Source organism: Aptenodytes forsteri, unplaced genomic scaffold (genome assembly GCF_000699145.1).
Source record: "Aptenodytes forsteri isolate BGI_AS27 unplaced genomic scaffold, ASM69914v1 Scaffold358, whole genome shotgun sequence".
Lineage (NCBI taxonomy): Eukaryota > Metazoa > Chordata > Aves > Sphenisciformes > Spheniscidae > Aptenodytes > Aptenodytes forsteri.
In genome coordinates this window covers 191376-208542 of record NW_008795679.1, presented here as the reverse complement: position 1 = coordinate 208542, position 17167 = coordinate 191376, and the positions used below count along the sequence as shown (strand labels likewise).

Here is a 17167-nt window from a genome sequence, read left to right as displayed (position 1 = left end):
CTTTACTTATTTTGCAAATTTAATAAGAAAAAAATCTTGCTAGTTTTGTGTACTCGTCATCTTCTCTCTATTTTTGTTTATGATTTTATTAATAGTTTCATAATTAAACATTTTTTTGTTTTATTTAATCAACATAACCTTGATGTTTCTAAAAGAGAGCCTTCTTTACAAAAAGTTTTATAGAAGCATAAAAATACTTTCCCTTTTTTTCACCAAGTATTTCCCTGAAATAGTTTTGCTTGATTTAATTCTAATATTATGTTTAAGAGATATTGTGCCCATGTTCTTACTGGGGTATGTCTATGCTGTTAAACTGGCAGACACCGCATAACTGGTACATCATGTCTGATACCTATACAACTAATTACTCTTTCCATCTCTTCTATCCTACCTATCCATCTCTTTCCTTCTCTGCCCATCTCCCAAAACCAGGATTGCCTCATCCATACTGCCATTGGGAACAGACTGTGGCCTAGGCTGTCCTATGGTAGATACTGAGCTAATGGTTAAACAGAATGGATTACTATGTGCAAGAATTGAAGTCCATGCCTTGGCTCTGTTTAGTTTGCTAACCAGATATAGTATTTACCTGCCAAGTTGCCAGGGTTCATGGCTTCTTCTACTTTTTTAAGCAAATGGACTCTGTATTGATTTCAGATTTCAAGTTAACTTAAAAACATTCGATATTTTAAGTTTTCTATAAAAATGTAAACAGTGCCAAAGTGATTTAGGAGCCTAAGTTCCATTTTCAGACTGAAAATCGAAGTAATTCATTAGTATCTAGTCAACAAATGGGCAGTAGCAAAATGTTTAGTAAATGTGCATACTAAGAAACAGGACAAGTGCAGAATCGTATTACAGCAGTCAGTTATCTGGGAAGTTGAGCTAAAATTTGTTTCTGGACTATAGTGTGTAGCTAATATATTAACAGTTGATCTCCATAAACTTATTTAATCCATTTTTGAACTTACTTATATATTTGGCCTTTACTATCTTTTAAAATGATGAGTTTCACAAATGTGTATAGTGATTAAAATGTGCTTCTTTTCATTTGTTTCAGACCTGATAATTTCCAAAGTTAGTATTTCACTGTTTATCTTCTGTGCATTTTACAGATTTTTAGGTCTCTCATATTCATCCTTATAATTACTCTTTTGTAAATAAAAGTTTAGTCCATTTAGTTTCTTTTCACATTACTCTGAACTTCTTTTTATCTTTTTGTCCCTCTCTTAACCTTTACCTCATTCTATTACAACCTTTTTTAAAGAAGTGACTGGAACTGAATTCCATAGGCAGATATATCAGGAATTTATACAGTAAGACAGTTTTCACCTTGTTTCTTAAAAACTACTAACATATAATTTTTCTTTTTGATCATGACTGAGCACTAACCTGGTACTTTCATAGATCTGTGTTAACAGCTGCCTTACAGTTTATCCTTCTGCATATACCATTAGGATTGCTTTTCTCCTTTGCATTTGTAAAAACTAATTGTATTTGTTGAATGGAATATATTTGTCGTTTGATCACTCAGTAATATCAGGATATTTTATCTGGATGGTTATGAAGATCTGTAGGAAAATAACAACAATGAAATTATAAGAAAGCAGTTCTAATACATTTAATCATTTTTATAATAATCAGGAATTGTGTGGGCAAAAACAGTAACATTTTCAATAATTTGTGCAGTTAGACAATCATTTCCTAAAAATTAATAAGCTAAACGTTAAGCCAGAATATGAGATTTACCCTTCCTATTTTAGTGCCTTTATTGCAAAGCCGTTAAATGTGGACAACACTGCATCTTTCAGGACAGTGGAAATTTTTTGCATGGTGTTTTAAATGCTTAGGGCATCTTGAACTCTAATGATGTCAAATGCTGATTTGGGGGAAAATTGCTGTCCTGAATTTAGTTTTCTTAAATCCATCTATGTAATTTTGATCTCTGAAGTGTTTTCCCAGATCTGATTCTACAGCTTGGCCTGTGTTCCTAACACCCTTTTTTTCTAGCACTTAATTCCTAATGTGCTCCTTTTTCTTAGATATGATTATGCCTACTGGTAATATTTTTTTTTAAATAAAGATCTTAGACAGTTAAGAAAGAGTAACTGACCTAGGTCAATTGCATGAGATGTCTCCAAGAATTGCTACTTGTAAACTATAAGACATTTAGTACAAGTGTATTTTTATTCTCAGTAATTTGAAAGTTGACACTCAGCTTTTTCTTATGTAGCCTTTCCTTTCAGTTTATAATAGTCCCTGAAGGAATTGTCAAATAATTAATTAGTTGACCCAGGTTTGTAGTTGAGGGAGTTTCAGGATTCCTTTCTGCTTACTTGTGGAGAGCCTCTTGAGTACTCTAAGCTTTAGACATATGCTGGCATTTAATTTGTCTTGTAGTTTTAAATGTCACATAAAGTTCAAAAAACAGATCATTGAGCTATTAAACCAAGGCCCAAGATGTTTTATCTTCCTAATGGGATAACATAGAGAATCTGGATTTGGGTTTGATCTATGGCTTTGTATAACATGCTTTAAATTTTTTGTTTAGGCATTTTGGAAGGGTTTTCTTTTGCGAAAGAAACTGGCCAGTGCTCTTGCAGCTGTTAAAAGTGATGAAGTGGAGGATGACTATGAAGAAATAAATGTGGATGATTTCACATTTTCTGAAGTAAGCACAGTCATTAGCATAAAAACTTCCTGTAAAAAACAAATATTATTCTTCTTAAGCAATCACGTAGGTGTTGGAAATAAAAGAAATTGCAAGGACTACCAGGGCTAGAATTAACACGTTGGATGTCCAGAAATAAAGAAGCATTTGGTGTATATATAGCTCATTTAAATGTATTTGTCATGGATTAATTGCTTCCTGCTCTTTGAGATGCTCTGGTAGTTACTGTGCTATTAATGTCACACCCACTGTAGAACCCCATATATTTCTACAGTTAAAGGACAATCAAATGAGAATAAGGAAACAGCTACTTTTGTTCTAAAATGTTTAGCTTTTTAGTATTTTAGTAACAGATAATAATGTCAACAGTATTTGAGTGTGTATTTTGTTCATTTTCATGATAGAATGAGAACAATAATATAGCTGAAAATACAGAAAATATAGCTGAGATTCAGTGTTGCAGTATTCCAGTAAAAAGAACACACACCCAAAACCAGAGGTGAAGCAGGCTTATTAGCTCTTCTTTTGTCTTATAGGTAAAGTGCTAAAAAGATCACGAGTCTGAATACAGTAGTAAATTATGAAGAGAAGTATAGTTAAATGAGGAAAAAAAACCACACTTAGAAGGTCTGTGATGCACAAAATCCAGAAATTATTATTAGTAATTTTTACAAGTCATATAGAGTTAATAACGTCCTTTCAGTTTCAAAGGATTGAAATTGGCTCAGAAGTTTCCATTCCAAGAAATAAAAGCAGGTTCCAAAGGAATTCGAGGGATAACATCACATTCAGAACTGAATTTAGCAATAATTAAGTAAAAAATAAAAATATCTACAGGATCAATTTTGTCATTCAGTAAGCAGGGAAAAGAATCTTTAATCTAATTTTATCTTTTATAGCCTCAAAAACCACAGTCTACATGGGAAGTTCTAGACTCACTATGCATAGTAAGGCAGCTGTTGATGACTTCCCTATATATTTGTCTGGAGCACTGCTTTCTCTAATTGTTCACATTTGTTGGTTTCTTTTTTTTTTTTCCCATGGTTTCAGGTAGAGCAAAGAAAACTGATAGTGATGTAGCCATTTGAGACCTAAGAGGATATGACTGAGGTTTTTTTTCATGAACCTTTGTCTCTGAATGTGCTTATTCAGCTGCTGCATCTTTGCAAGAGCCATTTGTCAATATTCCACTGTAATTTTGCAAAGGAGATTGATGCAATAGCCCTGCCACTGGCAGGATTAGATCCTATTTATGATCACATGTTTGTATGGCACATAGAGAGTTATGAAACCAAATATGTTGTTAGTTGGAGCAATGCAGTTTACAGTTAATCTGTCTTAGGTCATCTGAGTATCAGCCTTCTTTTGCCACCCCCCTTCCCTTAGAAAATAGCTGGGCTTTATATGGAATTATTACCAATGACTTGATGACTTGGAGTAATTTTATTTTTTTCTTCTCCCTTTCAGCAGCTACTTTAAGATACATTTTCAGAATTACTGTCTTATTGTAAGAGCATGCAAAATGTTTGAGGCAGGAGTCCCAGGAATCATTTGGTAGACAGGAAATGTGTGTGTGTAAACATAGAGATCTGGCTTAAATTTTAGGAATTTTTTTCATTTTAATTTGAAATATATATACAAAAAGAACAGTCTCATTAGTTGATGTTCTCTGATCCCTGGCTTCTTTCTAAAATAATAAAAAGCAGAAAGTTGAAGGATTTATTTCTTCACACAGGAAGGAAGTATCTGTTCATATATTAAAGAAAGAAAATATCCTGTTTTGAATTATTCAGCCAGTAGGCCAGAGTCTTATATACTGTAATTCAGTTAAGCCGTTCTTGTTTCACTCTGTTTGGCCCAAATAATTTTTTTTTTTTTTTTTTTTAATTTCTAAACTGAAAACTACATGGGCAGTTTTGTTCCATCTGTCTGTCAGCAAGGCAATCGCATTTGGACAGGTGCTCCTGAGGCCAGGGAGAAAAGGAAGGAGTGGGGAAGGCAGGAAAAAAAGGCCAGCTCATTTCAGAGAGGCTTGCACTGTATCACCCTCTGGTGTTGCCACAGATTTCTTCCTTTTTTTTCCAAATTGTTACTGAGTTTATTAAGAAAGAAGTAAAACACGGTTTTAGGGAGCAATTCTCAAAGCGTTTAGGTTCAGATCATGACAAGGAGAACCATGAGTTGACATTTTAATTGGCACAGCAGGCTCAAAGGCTGAACTGGGGACTGAAAAGTTGCTCAGGCCCTTTGCTTCTTGTGATGAAAAGTATAAGAACGTCTGTTTTCTACAGAGCAATAAATTTACAATGTATATGCCCATGAAGGATATACTTCCTTCAGTGAGTGAGCATTTCAGTGTTCAAGATTGATGGCTGTAACTAGAATTATACCCTGCAATATTTGTCATTTTTTTCCGTTTTTTTTTTCTTTTTTTCAAGCACCTATCTTGTCTGTGCTGAAGAGTTTGATTGTGAGAAATTTGTGGCTTAACTATAATGGGGCTGCTGGAACTGGAGTGTGAAATAGTGTTACATGATACAGCCATATCATGTTATTAACTGTATGGGATACCAAGGAATACTTACTGCAAACTTATATTAGTATTCTGCTAAAATTTCAATGATTCTTGCCTTACACTCTATTCTGCCTAGCCCAGACTAGCCATCCTTAGTACTAGGTTCGTGGTTCCATGTGTCTTTAGCTGTTCCGTTCTCTGCACTTGGGTGATACCAAATCACATGGACTTTCTACTTCTGCAGGAACAAGCAGCAGAAGCTTGGAATAGTCTGTACTTCCTATTCCTTCCTTTCTGGCCTCAGTGTTTTATAGCAAAGTGCTGAAGCAGAGCCAAATAATGACACATGATATCAGTGGCTATCTGTTGGGCCTCAAACAAGTGTGTAGGGAGGAGTACATATTGCTGGGCTAAGAGATCCCATATGCTAAGGTGTGAAGGAAAAGAAAAATATCTGGACACCATTTTGTACTGCAGATTTCACTGTTGGATAGGGTGAGTGAAATGAGAGAGAAGGCAGAAAAACTTTTCCTTATTGCAAACCAGTACAAATATATTAAATCTTGTCCAAAAGTTTTTTGAATGGTCCACTATTTTGTGGTGTAGTCAGTTTGCTTTTTTATATCAGTTTTATATAGATTTCAGTCATAATGTTTTTATTCAGTATTATCTAGCATTCTACAAAATCACTAGTGTGCAAGCACCTATTTAAACCACTTGCAAATATCACAATGCAGTATGTCATTAGGCACCAGTCTTCATTGAATTACTGTTTAATATCTTCATTATAAACTCAGTGTACCCAGTGCTCTGTGGAAGGTGAGGCTGCAAAACAGCATGGGGAAAACTAGTCTTTGCCAAAGATCTTCTGTTTACTTCATTTATGCACATTGAGCAGTGGTATATTTTTAGTACGTTTGGCACCATATCACGTGAAAAATAGATCGCATGTGATTGAGCTGGAGGAAGGGCCCTTATCTTGCTCACAATAGCATGAATAGTAATCATTTCACCTGAACAATTACTGGTATCTTCTTGTATTCATATCAGCTCCCATACGTTGCCAAAGATTCAGAGGCAATTGATGGCAGTAGTGTTTTGTGTCTGTTGTATTGTGCAATGTCAAACAGGCTATCCCAGATGAGATGAAATATCTGGCCAACAGATGTCTCAGAAAGTATGAGCCTGGTATTTAGTGATATTTTCATGTCTTTCATGTGGACTTTGGAGAATTCCAGCCTATATGCTCCAGAAGGCTGATCTTAAGGCAACCTTTCATCAGCAGTCCATCCATGTAGCAAATGATCTACAAGGCAGGCTCACTTTACCTCTGGTGGACAAAATCTGACAACACATTTGCTTGACACAGCTCTTACTTTCTGTACCATGTAACCATCAGCATTGTTGTTTTCTTGATGAGAATATGATGTGAGACAAATGCAAAATGGCTGAACTTATCAGAAAGCTGAACCAATTGAATATGATCAGTTTTAAGACAATTCTTTACTCAGAACGGTGGCCATTGAATAAATTATTGTTTTCCTACACTGAGTCAGCGTATGGACATACCTCTTATTCTCATCAAGATAAGTACCAATATTGATGGTTACATGGCACAGAAACTAAGTATTGTATTTTTCAAAACTTCATTTTTTCGAATTTAGTTTAAATCAGGGCTATCTAGTTGTACTTTTTCAAAAAGAAAGTAACTTTGTAAGTTGCAACCAAACTAAAAAGAAATCCATCACTGCTTCCTTCATCAAAGGGAATAAATCTGTTGCCCTGAGACAAAGTGTTGTTCTCCTTCTGAGCTTGATTATGTAGAATTTTAAAATCCCAGTCTTTTTGACAGCTTTTGAAATTATTGACCAGGAGTTTCCTTCACAATTTTTACATATCCACACTCAGACACGTAGCCGTTCCTATTTTTTTGCTTGCCTTCCATGGCAGCTAGGTAGCAGGTTTTTGTTGTTTTGGTTTTTTTTTTTTTTGGGGGGGGGAGAGAATAAAAACTCCCTCATATGTGCTAACTCTTTAAAAGTATATTAGAATATATAGAAAAGCAATTAGAATAACAATTTCTTTACATCTCTCGCCTTTAGTATTCTTATCACATGTCCAAACTAGCCAAATACAATGTGTTTTGTTTTCTTTTCAGATAATCCTTCATGGTGTGGTTTGTCTCAGGCTGTGAGCTTGTGATTGTGGGCTTGTGACAGTGATTGCTGTTTTCTGCCTAGTGCCAGGAAATAAGCGTAGCCTATGGATTAGAAGGTGCCCATAACATTTCTTGTATCTTGACACTCTTAAACAGGTCTAGCTCTTGTAATTGCTTATAAATGTCAGATCAGAATCCAGCCTTTCTGTATTGTATACTGCAAAGAATATGATCCTTTTTTCATCAAATTTCTTATAAAGTTACAGTGTTGTAGAAAAGCAAAAAAGTGTAGGATGAAAATTTCATTAGATCCATCCTCTTCTTTCAAAAGGGAGGGGAAAAACTCTTTCCTAAGTAACATATTGGAAGATCAATCTTTTCAATGAGTGTGTATCAACAATCTCTTGATACGATCCTGCTTCTTCAGCTGCTATGTTAATGAATCACATGCCATTCTCAGTCTGTGGCATCATCAGATACATAAAGCCTCTTTTCTATCTCTTTCAGCAATGACACTCATCTAAAATGCTGAAATCTTGTTTTCTAGTTATCTGATAGATATCCTGGCCTTGGAAGTAGGTTGTTTCAGTTAGTATCTGATAAAATAAACACAAACACAGCTATTAGGAGTTCTGGCCATCGCTAACACCCCAGCTTCATAGCTCATGCATAATGTGCTCTGATTGCTTTCTGGCCTTCCACCATGAGATCTCAGTTCTTAATGCCACTTGAAATGCTTTTAATTTTTAAACAGAAACTATCTTCACAGCTTGTCTATATCTAATTCTTGGTTAAATAGCAAGATTCAAACAAATACTTTCCAAAGGAAAGCCCACTAATGATGCATGACACTAAAGATATAATTTGGAACCTGTATTTAGCCAAATGGTATAGTATTTTTCTAAATTATATTTAGCTTGTATGACATATCAAAGTATAGTGATGTCATTAATTATATTTTCTAGTCATATTTCTCTAAAGACAAAGTCAAGTGTCATAATTCAATAAACAGGCCAAGCAATGGAAAAATGTATAAAAGTGAAAAAAATCTTAGTTCTGTGGAGTTTTAGACTCATTACTGTAGCCTCAAAGGACTAAAAAATCGTTCTAAGCCAAATGCATCATTGGCTGGTAAATGGAAGTAATAACAGAGCCATCAGTTCTTCTCAGTGAGTACGTTTGCATCTGGAGTCTCTTGAAAGCTTAGCTAAGGATCCCAAAACATTGAATATAACTTCCCTAAGTTCTTTGATTTTTGTGTAATGTTAAAACTGAACATTTTAGTGTAGGTATAGATTGTGTTTAAAAGTTCTAGTTAAATGTCTGATATTTCGCATGTCCACATACATTGATTTCCATTGAAAAAGATCTTTCAGTAATGCCTATTTACAAATTTCAGGAGCTCTCCTGACTGACTTGTCTGTGCTCTGTGAGAAGAGGCCATTGTTGCAGCCAATATTGTAACTGAGTTAAATAGCAGTACTTTTGGAGGAACCAAAGAAGAAAGCGCGATGTCAGCTTCCTTTCTCTTCCACACTTAAATCCATACATGTCTCATTGCCTGGAGCTTGAAGTCCTTTTAGTTTAGAACATAGCAGATGTTATCCAACCACAGCACAGCTTAACTCACCTGAACATATACAAGTCCCAGGGAACAGATGGGATGCATCCAAAGGGGTTGAACAAGCTGCCTGATGTCATTTTGAGGTCACTCTCTATCATCTTTGAAAGGTCCTGACAACTGGGGGAGGTTATTGGTGAGTGGAAAAGGGCAGACATCACACCCATCTTCAGGAAAGGCAAGAAGGAAGAAATATCCAGGGAACTAGGGGCAAATCAACCTTATCTCAGTTCCTGGGAAGGCTGTGGATCAAATCCTCTCAGAAGCCATTTCTATACCCATGAAAGAAGGTGATTGGGAGCAGCTAGCACGGGTTTACCAAGGGCTGATCAACTTTATTGCTTTCTATCACAAGGTGACTGGCACTATGAATGGTGCCAGTCACTTACACTGACTGTCCTCTATGTAGGACATCTCACTTTCTTCTTTGGTTCCTCCAAAAGTACTGCTATTTAACTCAGTTACAATATTGGCTGCAACAATGGCCTCTTCTCACAGAGCACAGACAAGTCAGTCAGGAGAGCTCCTGAAATTTGTAAATAGGCATTACTGAAAGATCTTTTTCAATGGAAATCAATGTATGTGGACATGCGAAATATCAGACATTTAACTAGAACTTTTAAACACAATCTATACCTACTATGACCACTATGGAGGGCAGTGCATATTGCATGCTTTATTTTAGCAAGGCCGTTGACAGTCTCCCACTGTCTTATTCTCAAAATTTGTTGAGGTATGGGCTGGACAATAAGGTAAGTGGCAAATTCACTGGACTGCCAGGCTCGAATAGTTGTGTTCTGTGGTGCAAAATCCAACTTGTGGACTTGTAGACTCCAGTAATTAATGGAGTCCATCATGGATGGTAGGGGGGACCAAAATAGTTAATATTTTAATTAACAACCTGTATGATGGAACAGAGTGCAATCTCAGCAAATGTGCGGATGATATCAAATTGGGGGCAGCGGTTGGTATGCTGGAGGACCAGAGTGTTCTTTAGAGCAGCCTGCACAGGCTAGATAAACAGGCTGACGAGACCCTCATGATGTTCAACAAGAGCAAGTGCAAAGTCCGATATATGGGCTAGAGTCACCCCATGCAACACTGTTGGGTAGGGGCTGACTGTCTAGGAAGCAGCACCACAGAAAAGGATCTAGGGTCCTAATGGACTTTCTTCGCCATGCAATTCTTGAGTTTCTAATAGTGGAAACAGAGAAGGGGGAGAAAAAACCCCATACCCTATAATGCAATCTTAATTTAGCTAAAAACTATTTAACTTTATGTCTAGTTTGTCCTTGAATGGAGTGGGCTAAGGAATCCTAAATGCTAAATACTGTTAAAACCATCTTCTGGTTCTCAGTCTAGTCATTTTGTTTGTATGGAAAATACTGTAAAATTTTATTTTGATACGGAAATAGCAGTAGCTATTGATCATTTCACAGATCTGAGTCTACAGCAGGAAAACATCCCAAAGAATGAGCTCCTGAAGCTCTTGAATTTCCCAGAGAGTAGCAGTGCAGGTCCCAAAAGATTTAAGGTGTTGAGACTACAGTTATGAATCAACAAATTTCAACCTGCAGATTCATTTGTGCATAATTTATTTCAAATAGAAGTGTTAGTGCTAGGGACATATAAGGAGGACAGTATAAGTGAAGCTGAGAGATGATTAAGACATATCTTCTTTAGAATTAAGCATTTTTAGTGTAATCAGAGATTTGTTATCATCAGTTTCAAAAAATATATGCTTACAACTTAGTCCTTCTTTGCTCTTTATCTTCCAAATACTTTTCTGTTCTTATTTCTGAAATAGGGACTTTTAAACAAAAAGGAAAAGTTGTCTTGAAATTGAATCAAATTTCTCATGTGACATGAACTTTGAAACATATTAAAGGTTAGATGACTATAAACTTGCGAGTAGTCTATTTTTTATTACCCTGTGTTTCTGCCTAACTTCCCTTCCTTTGACAAAACTGCAAGCTGAAGTACAGCTTTCTTTTCTATTGTGTTTTTAGCGTTCATTCCCCAAACTTGATAGAATATTTTGGGTGATCTTCATTTGAAATTGTGTATTCTCTGAATGTACAGTATATAAGAGGTGGAGATGAGGGGTCCCTTGGCTGTTTTGTTTGTTGGTGTTTTTAATTCATTGCCCCTTGAAAGGTTGGTTTGTTTGTTTGTTTTCACAGAGGTAGAAGGACTTGGAAAAAGGCTTATAGGGACATACCAGCTAAAGTTTGTGTAGTGTGGCAGAGTCAGAGAGGGGAAGACTTGAAGATTTTTGTCATTTTAATGGGGAAAGACTGCATCTGGGGTCTTAGAGCCATTTGAGGGGTGGCCTGAAGGTGCCAGGAGCCTGATGTTTATTGAGGTGCGTGGGGGTATACATCTCAAAAGATTTTTGAAGCATACATTTCTGATGCTTACTTGAACCATGTCTAACCTCTGAAGCTGAGGTTACTGTTTACCCATCTGTATTTTTTATTCCTGTATTCACAAAAAGATGTAGGACCCAGAGCTTCCTTTGAACACTGTCAGGCTTAAGACAAAAATGCATTTCTAGAAAAGTTTGGGTCATGTAGGTCATGAATGACTGACATGAACTACAATAAGATTCAGACTTTTGGAGAGTTAATTATGTATGTATACATTCAACCTTTTTGGTGAATGAAAACTTTTACGGTCCCTGAAATTTTCATTATTCATTTACTTTTGTATATTCTGAAATAAATTATTTGCATGGTTTTAGTCATATGTATTTAGAAAAATCACATAGGTACTTACATTATATATAAATACATATATATATGTATTAGAATTTGAGAGAGCAGTTACTTTTCTGAGCTTATTAAACAGTTTGGAAAAATGACATTTGAAGAAAGCATTCTCAGAAAGCATTCTCCAACATAATTTTCTTGAATGTTTTTCTTAACAGAATGTTGTGATTTTTCCAGTAATTGTCAATATATCCTCCTTATAAATGGACAACTACACAACTATGCTTGCCCTCTAATTTTCCTACAAGAATGTGCTCTAATAATTAACCAGCTTTCGTAAGTCTTTAAAAGCTCTTGGGGTCAATTAATCGTTCTGATGTTTCTCTGGAATCCATATGATACTCGCTACTTTTTTTGGCTTGAAACATTGTTTGGTTTTAGCAATCATAAGAATGCAGCCGTGCCCAGCTTTCCTTCCTAATTCTCTTGTTTTATATAAAGACAGGGTTGAAAAAGCTGCATTGCCAAAGGTTAAAATAACCTTTATTAGGGTGCTAACCTATTTATCTTCACCACATAAAATATGTGAAAAAGCATGAAAGACAAATCCAGAGAAAAAGGCTATTTTTCCTACTGCCTGCAGTTCAGAGATCCGTTTTCTAGAAAACGTATCTCCACTAAACTAATTAAAAAGAAGTCTGTATACAGTTTTTTATAAAATTGGTCAAATTGACACATTTACATATAGTTTTAAAATGACAGAACTTAGACTGAATTTTTGTGGTATTGGAAATGGAATAATAATGCAACTAATAGACGATTCAGTTAAGGATGTTCATATTTGATACTGTCTCAGCTTTGGGATTATTTTAGAAAGTCTGGCTCTGAATTGATACTCAACTTCCTAACATTGAACTAAGCTTTATGCAAGAACCTGAGTTTCTCAGAAAAGCTAGCCCATAGAGTAATCTGATTCCTACAAAGACTGGATGAAAGAAAAGGCTAAATACACAAAAATATTCAGATCTTTAATTTCAAAAGAACTTTTCAATCACAGTCTATGAACAATAGATAAATGAGCATAGAAAAGTGGTCTAGTCCTTCTGTATCAGCTGCAAGAGCTAAAAATTTGTGATTTCTTAAGAAGTTTGTCAAAACTTACTTATGCTTTTAGAGAAGAAATTTCTAGCAAAGAATACTTGGGCCTTGGCAGAAATGAAGTTTAGTTTAAAAAGAAATGAAAGATGTTGTCCTGGAGTAGCATGATATTTGAATGGAATACACCACAGGGTGAAATATGTTTGCCAGGAATCAAGAGAGAAAGTTACAGCTTTCAGCCAGATGAAAGACAGTACAGTATGGCTGGCTGTGGTATGCCCTTTTCTATTGTCAGTATCCACAGGGTTAACCTTCAGCATATGATCCTTCTCCCTGACCACTCCCTCTCCCAGTCTCTGAGCAATTATTTAACCTACAGGATTTTTAACACTATGAAAAGTAGTTCTTCATGTGGCATGTATTGTGCAAAAACAGAAATTTTGTCAGCTTATTTGAAATAGTCATAGAATGCTGTTGAACGTTCTGCCTTGGATTAAAGTACTGTCTTTCACTTGTCTTTTTGTTTTAACTTTTTGTTTTATTTTCTTGGAGTGAACTAGACTTTAACTGCACTATTCAAATATACTCCCAAAAAACTACGAAAGTAGAAATAAAGGACTTCACCGTGAAGAACTTTGTTTAGTCTTGTATTCTATAGAGAAAACTAGTGGAAAGATTCATTCTGATTTATTTATTTATTTACTCTTATTACATATTATTCTTATTAAAAACTAATTTGAATGTAGAGAGGGCAGATACTTTGTAAAATCTGGTTGAAAAAGGGCCATTCTGAGCGAGAATGACACTAGTGGCCTGCCTCACTGAGGGGAGCAGAAGTCCAAAAAAACAGGTTAGACAAAACCAGGCAGGTGAACTGGAGGGTGAATCTTTTTTTAAAAGCAAGGAGTTCCACACACTATTTCTGTGGAAATATTTTTTTTTTTAATGAAAGATGCTTTTTTTTTTCCCCTCCCATGTCTCATATTCTGTTGTACAGCTCAGGGGCCAGTCATGACTCTGAGTTCAGAGTGAGTTTTGGATGTGAATTTTCTTCTGCTTGTTTATAGTCTGTTGCGTAATTTTCCTATTTTTATCTTAAAATACAATATAAATAAAAGCACTACATAAATATCAATAAAACAATTTTTCTGGCTAAACCATTGCTGTCCTGCAAACAGTGAGTGAGTCACTGAGGAAATGAAAGAAGAAAGGAAAGAGTTAGTTCTCCCTAATTTTCAAAAATAGTTTCACAGTTTTGTCAGATGATGATTCATCTTGTGATTCTGAGGTCCACCATGTTTGGAAACCTGGAATAACTTCAGCTCCCATGGCAGCCAACATGTTGGCCTTTTGGAGTTAAGCTATACCACTTCAGCAGTTACATGCTCTGAACTGTGTAAATGATTTTGCATTCTTTCTGGATCAACATAGAGATGACCTTGCAAGCACACTTATTAGATGGTTATATTTGTCATAAGAAGTTAGATTACTGTTTTAAGTGGAGGAATCTTTTCCTAGATGTTAGCAGAAAGTCCTTAAACCACCAGTTTCCAAGGTCTGAAAGAACATACCAAGGGAAGGATTGTCCTCGACATGTCCAGCTTCTTTCATGCTTTCCATAAGCATCTGCTACTGAACTCTTCTGGAAGCAGAGTACTGATGTAGATAAATATTTGATCTGACCCAGAACAGAGTTGTTCTATATCAAATGCTGGCCTTTCTTTTCAGCCTGTATTGTTAATGCCTTCTTGCATCCTCTACTTCTAACCATAGTAGAGTTTTGGGAATTTGTTTGGTTTTTATTATACTCTTGTGATCCTCCTTGATCTAAGAGACATGAAAGGCAATATGTGATAGCATTATTCACAGTTTGGACAGTTACTTGTAGAAGTGCTTTAAAGCTGAGTGTAGGTTTGACACTGTGTCCTGTGAGCTATTTTTTGTTCCTGGTTTCAATAAGACTCAGAATAGCCCAGATTACATGTATGGTCATTATAAAAGATAGTGTAGCTCCAGAATGTAATCTAGGCCATATAAAAGTTGCCTAGAATTAGATTGTATAAATAGCGTTTGCACTAAAACTCTGCTTTTCAGTAGCTCATTCAGTCCCCGTTAAAGTCAGTAGAACCATTCTCACTGACTTTGGTGGTTGTAGGATTGGATTCTGTTTCCGAAGCCACAGAAGTTTAATGTTTGTTAATAAATAGTCATTACATTTTGCAAAGAAAGGAATAGAATAAATATTTCAAAAATGAAGGAATAACAAAATGAAAAAGGTTATATATAGTACGCCATTAAATCCTCCAGAGTTCATTGATGAGCTAAAAAATCAAAGGGGAGAAAAAAACCTGTAGGATTAGACTCTCAAAGGGTAAAAAATACACTGTGAATCAGGATAAAAAGTTCTTGATCCTAATGGATAAATGGAAATAGCTAATACTGGAAGGTTTTTATTATTTTTTTAATAAAATTCAAAAAAAAAAAAAAAAAAACAAAACCAAATATATTCACACCTTCTTCTTGTTGAAGAATAATATCGGGGTAATTGTATTGTGTTTAATAGTGAATTTGGTGGTCTGTATTCTTTCTAGTCTTGGAAGTATCTTGTTTGTGTCCTGAGCAGGAGCTAAATGAAAGCTAACATAAAGTCTAGGGGAAAAAAAAAAAAAAGAAAGAAACCCTTGAAAAATTTGCCAAGTATTAGAAATGTGTTTCAAATAGTAAGTTAAAGTGAATTTATTTCTGTGAAGTTTTAACAAAAAGTTAGAAAGGTCTATGTTTGTTTTGTGTACTTGTGAAAATTGAAACTTTTTTAAAGTAATCAATACAGTCTTTGATTTGAAACAAACACTGGAAATAAAGTATGGAGGATACAGAAGCGTAAAAGGTATCTTCAGGTGAACTAATGTGTGTTAAATCAACTGTATGTGATTTACACATATGTGTAAAGCTATGTTATATACCTCAGTATTTGTGAAATCAATTCCTTAATTTGGCTTTAGAAATAAACATAAATATAGTATGCCTATAACTGTTTTTGTAGACTATACAATCAAACATTATTATTTAATTTGTTTTGTACTTCATCTCAGATTGCTTTTTATTTCCTCTTAGTGGACAATGTCAGTAAAAATGGATCTATTTTTTAGCCTTAGGTATTGGTAAATCTGTCATAAACTTTGCATTAGTTATAATTTAGGACTGTGTTTATGGGAAAGATATGGACAGAAGTTTCTTGAACTTAGTGCTGTCAAAATCTCTAGGGATAAACACAGTAGAAGAGCATATATCTGAAAACCAATTATGTGTTTATTTTTTCTTGGCCAAAGCAAACAACAGTGTGGTATATTTTTACAATATGCTACACATACATAGGAATGCCAAATGTGCTTAATGATAAATCAGTTGTCTTTTTCTGTCTTGCGTATTTATACCTTTGAATCATGCTTTTATGTTTTCATTGGTATTTCTTTTCAACAGTTAGAACACTGAAAGACATTTCATAGGCTATGAAAGAAATAAAAACACTGTGCAGAATATTAAATTAATAAATGGCAAACACCGGGCTAAGAAAATATTTGTGAGAAAAGTTTCAACCTAAATATTAAAAGCAAAGAACTTTAATTGGGTTATGGTACAACTATAAAGTAAAAAGATTCAATCAGTGTACTGCTTAAGTGATTCTTGTTCCAAAAAATTGACTACAGCTTTGGAGTGTTAGTTTTCATGTTTCATGATTTTATTGATTTTTGTCGCAAACAATTTCATCAGAGAGGTAAAAATTCAAATAGCTAGGATGCAAGCTTGCCCTGAAATCTGGCAGTAGAGCTTGGATCATATTCACTGTTAAAGACAGACATGTAACTACCCAGGTAATTAATGGACACATCACTGTACACACCAGTTAACTTGATTGACATTTAAATTGTACAATAAGTGGCAATATACCTCTCTCCCAGCTGTATTGATTCTTTTGCTAATAGAGGAATCATAGATTCATAGAATCATAGAATAGTTTGGGTTGGAAGGGACCTCTAAAGATCATCTAGTCCAACCCCCCTGCAATGAGCAGGGACATTTTCAACTAGATCGGGTTGCTCGAGCCCCGTCCCAACCTGACCTTGAATGTTTCCAGGGATGGGGCATCCACCACCTCTCTGGGCAACCTGTGCCAGTGCTTCACCACCCTCAACATAAAAAAATTCTTCCTTATATCTAGTCTGAATCTACCCCCCTTTAGTTTAAAGCCATTCCCCCTTGTCCTGTCGCAACAGGCCTTGCTAAAAAGGTTGCTTCCATCTTTTTTATAAGCCCCCTTTTAGTACTGATAGGCTGCAAGAAGGTCTCCCCGAAGCCTTCTCTTCTCCAGGCTGAACAACCCCAACTCTCTCAG

The 17167-nt window shown here is 35.4% G+C and overlaps 1 protein-coding gene across 1 annotated transcript in view; it reads left to right on the top strand.

The window, feature by feature from the left end:
• Positions 1–17167, top strand: part of LRRIQ1 (leucine rich repeats and IQ motif containing 1) — a 115870-nt gene that overhangs the window by 40333 nt on the left and 58370 nt on the right. The window contains exon 18 of the mRNA XM_019472969.1: positions 2552–2671. Coding sequence (XP_019328514.1) covers positions 2552–2671 — 120 coding nt within the window. The remainder of the gene's footprint in view (positions 1–2551; positions 2672–17167) is intronic.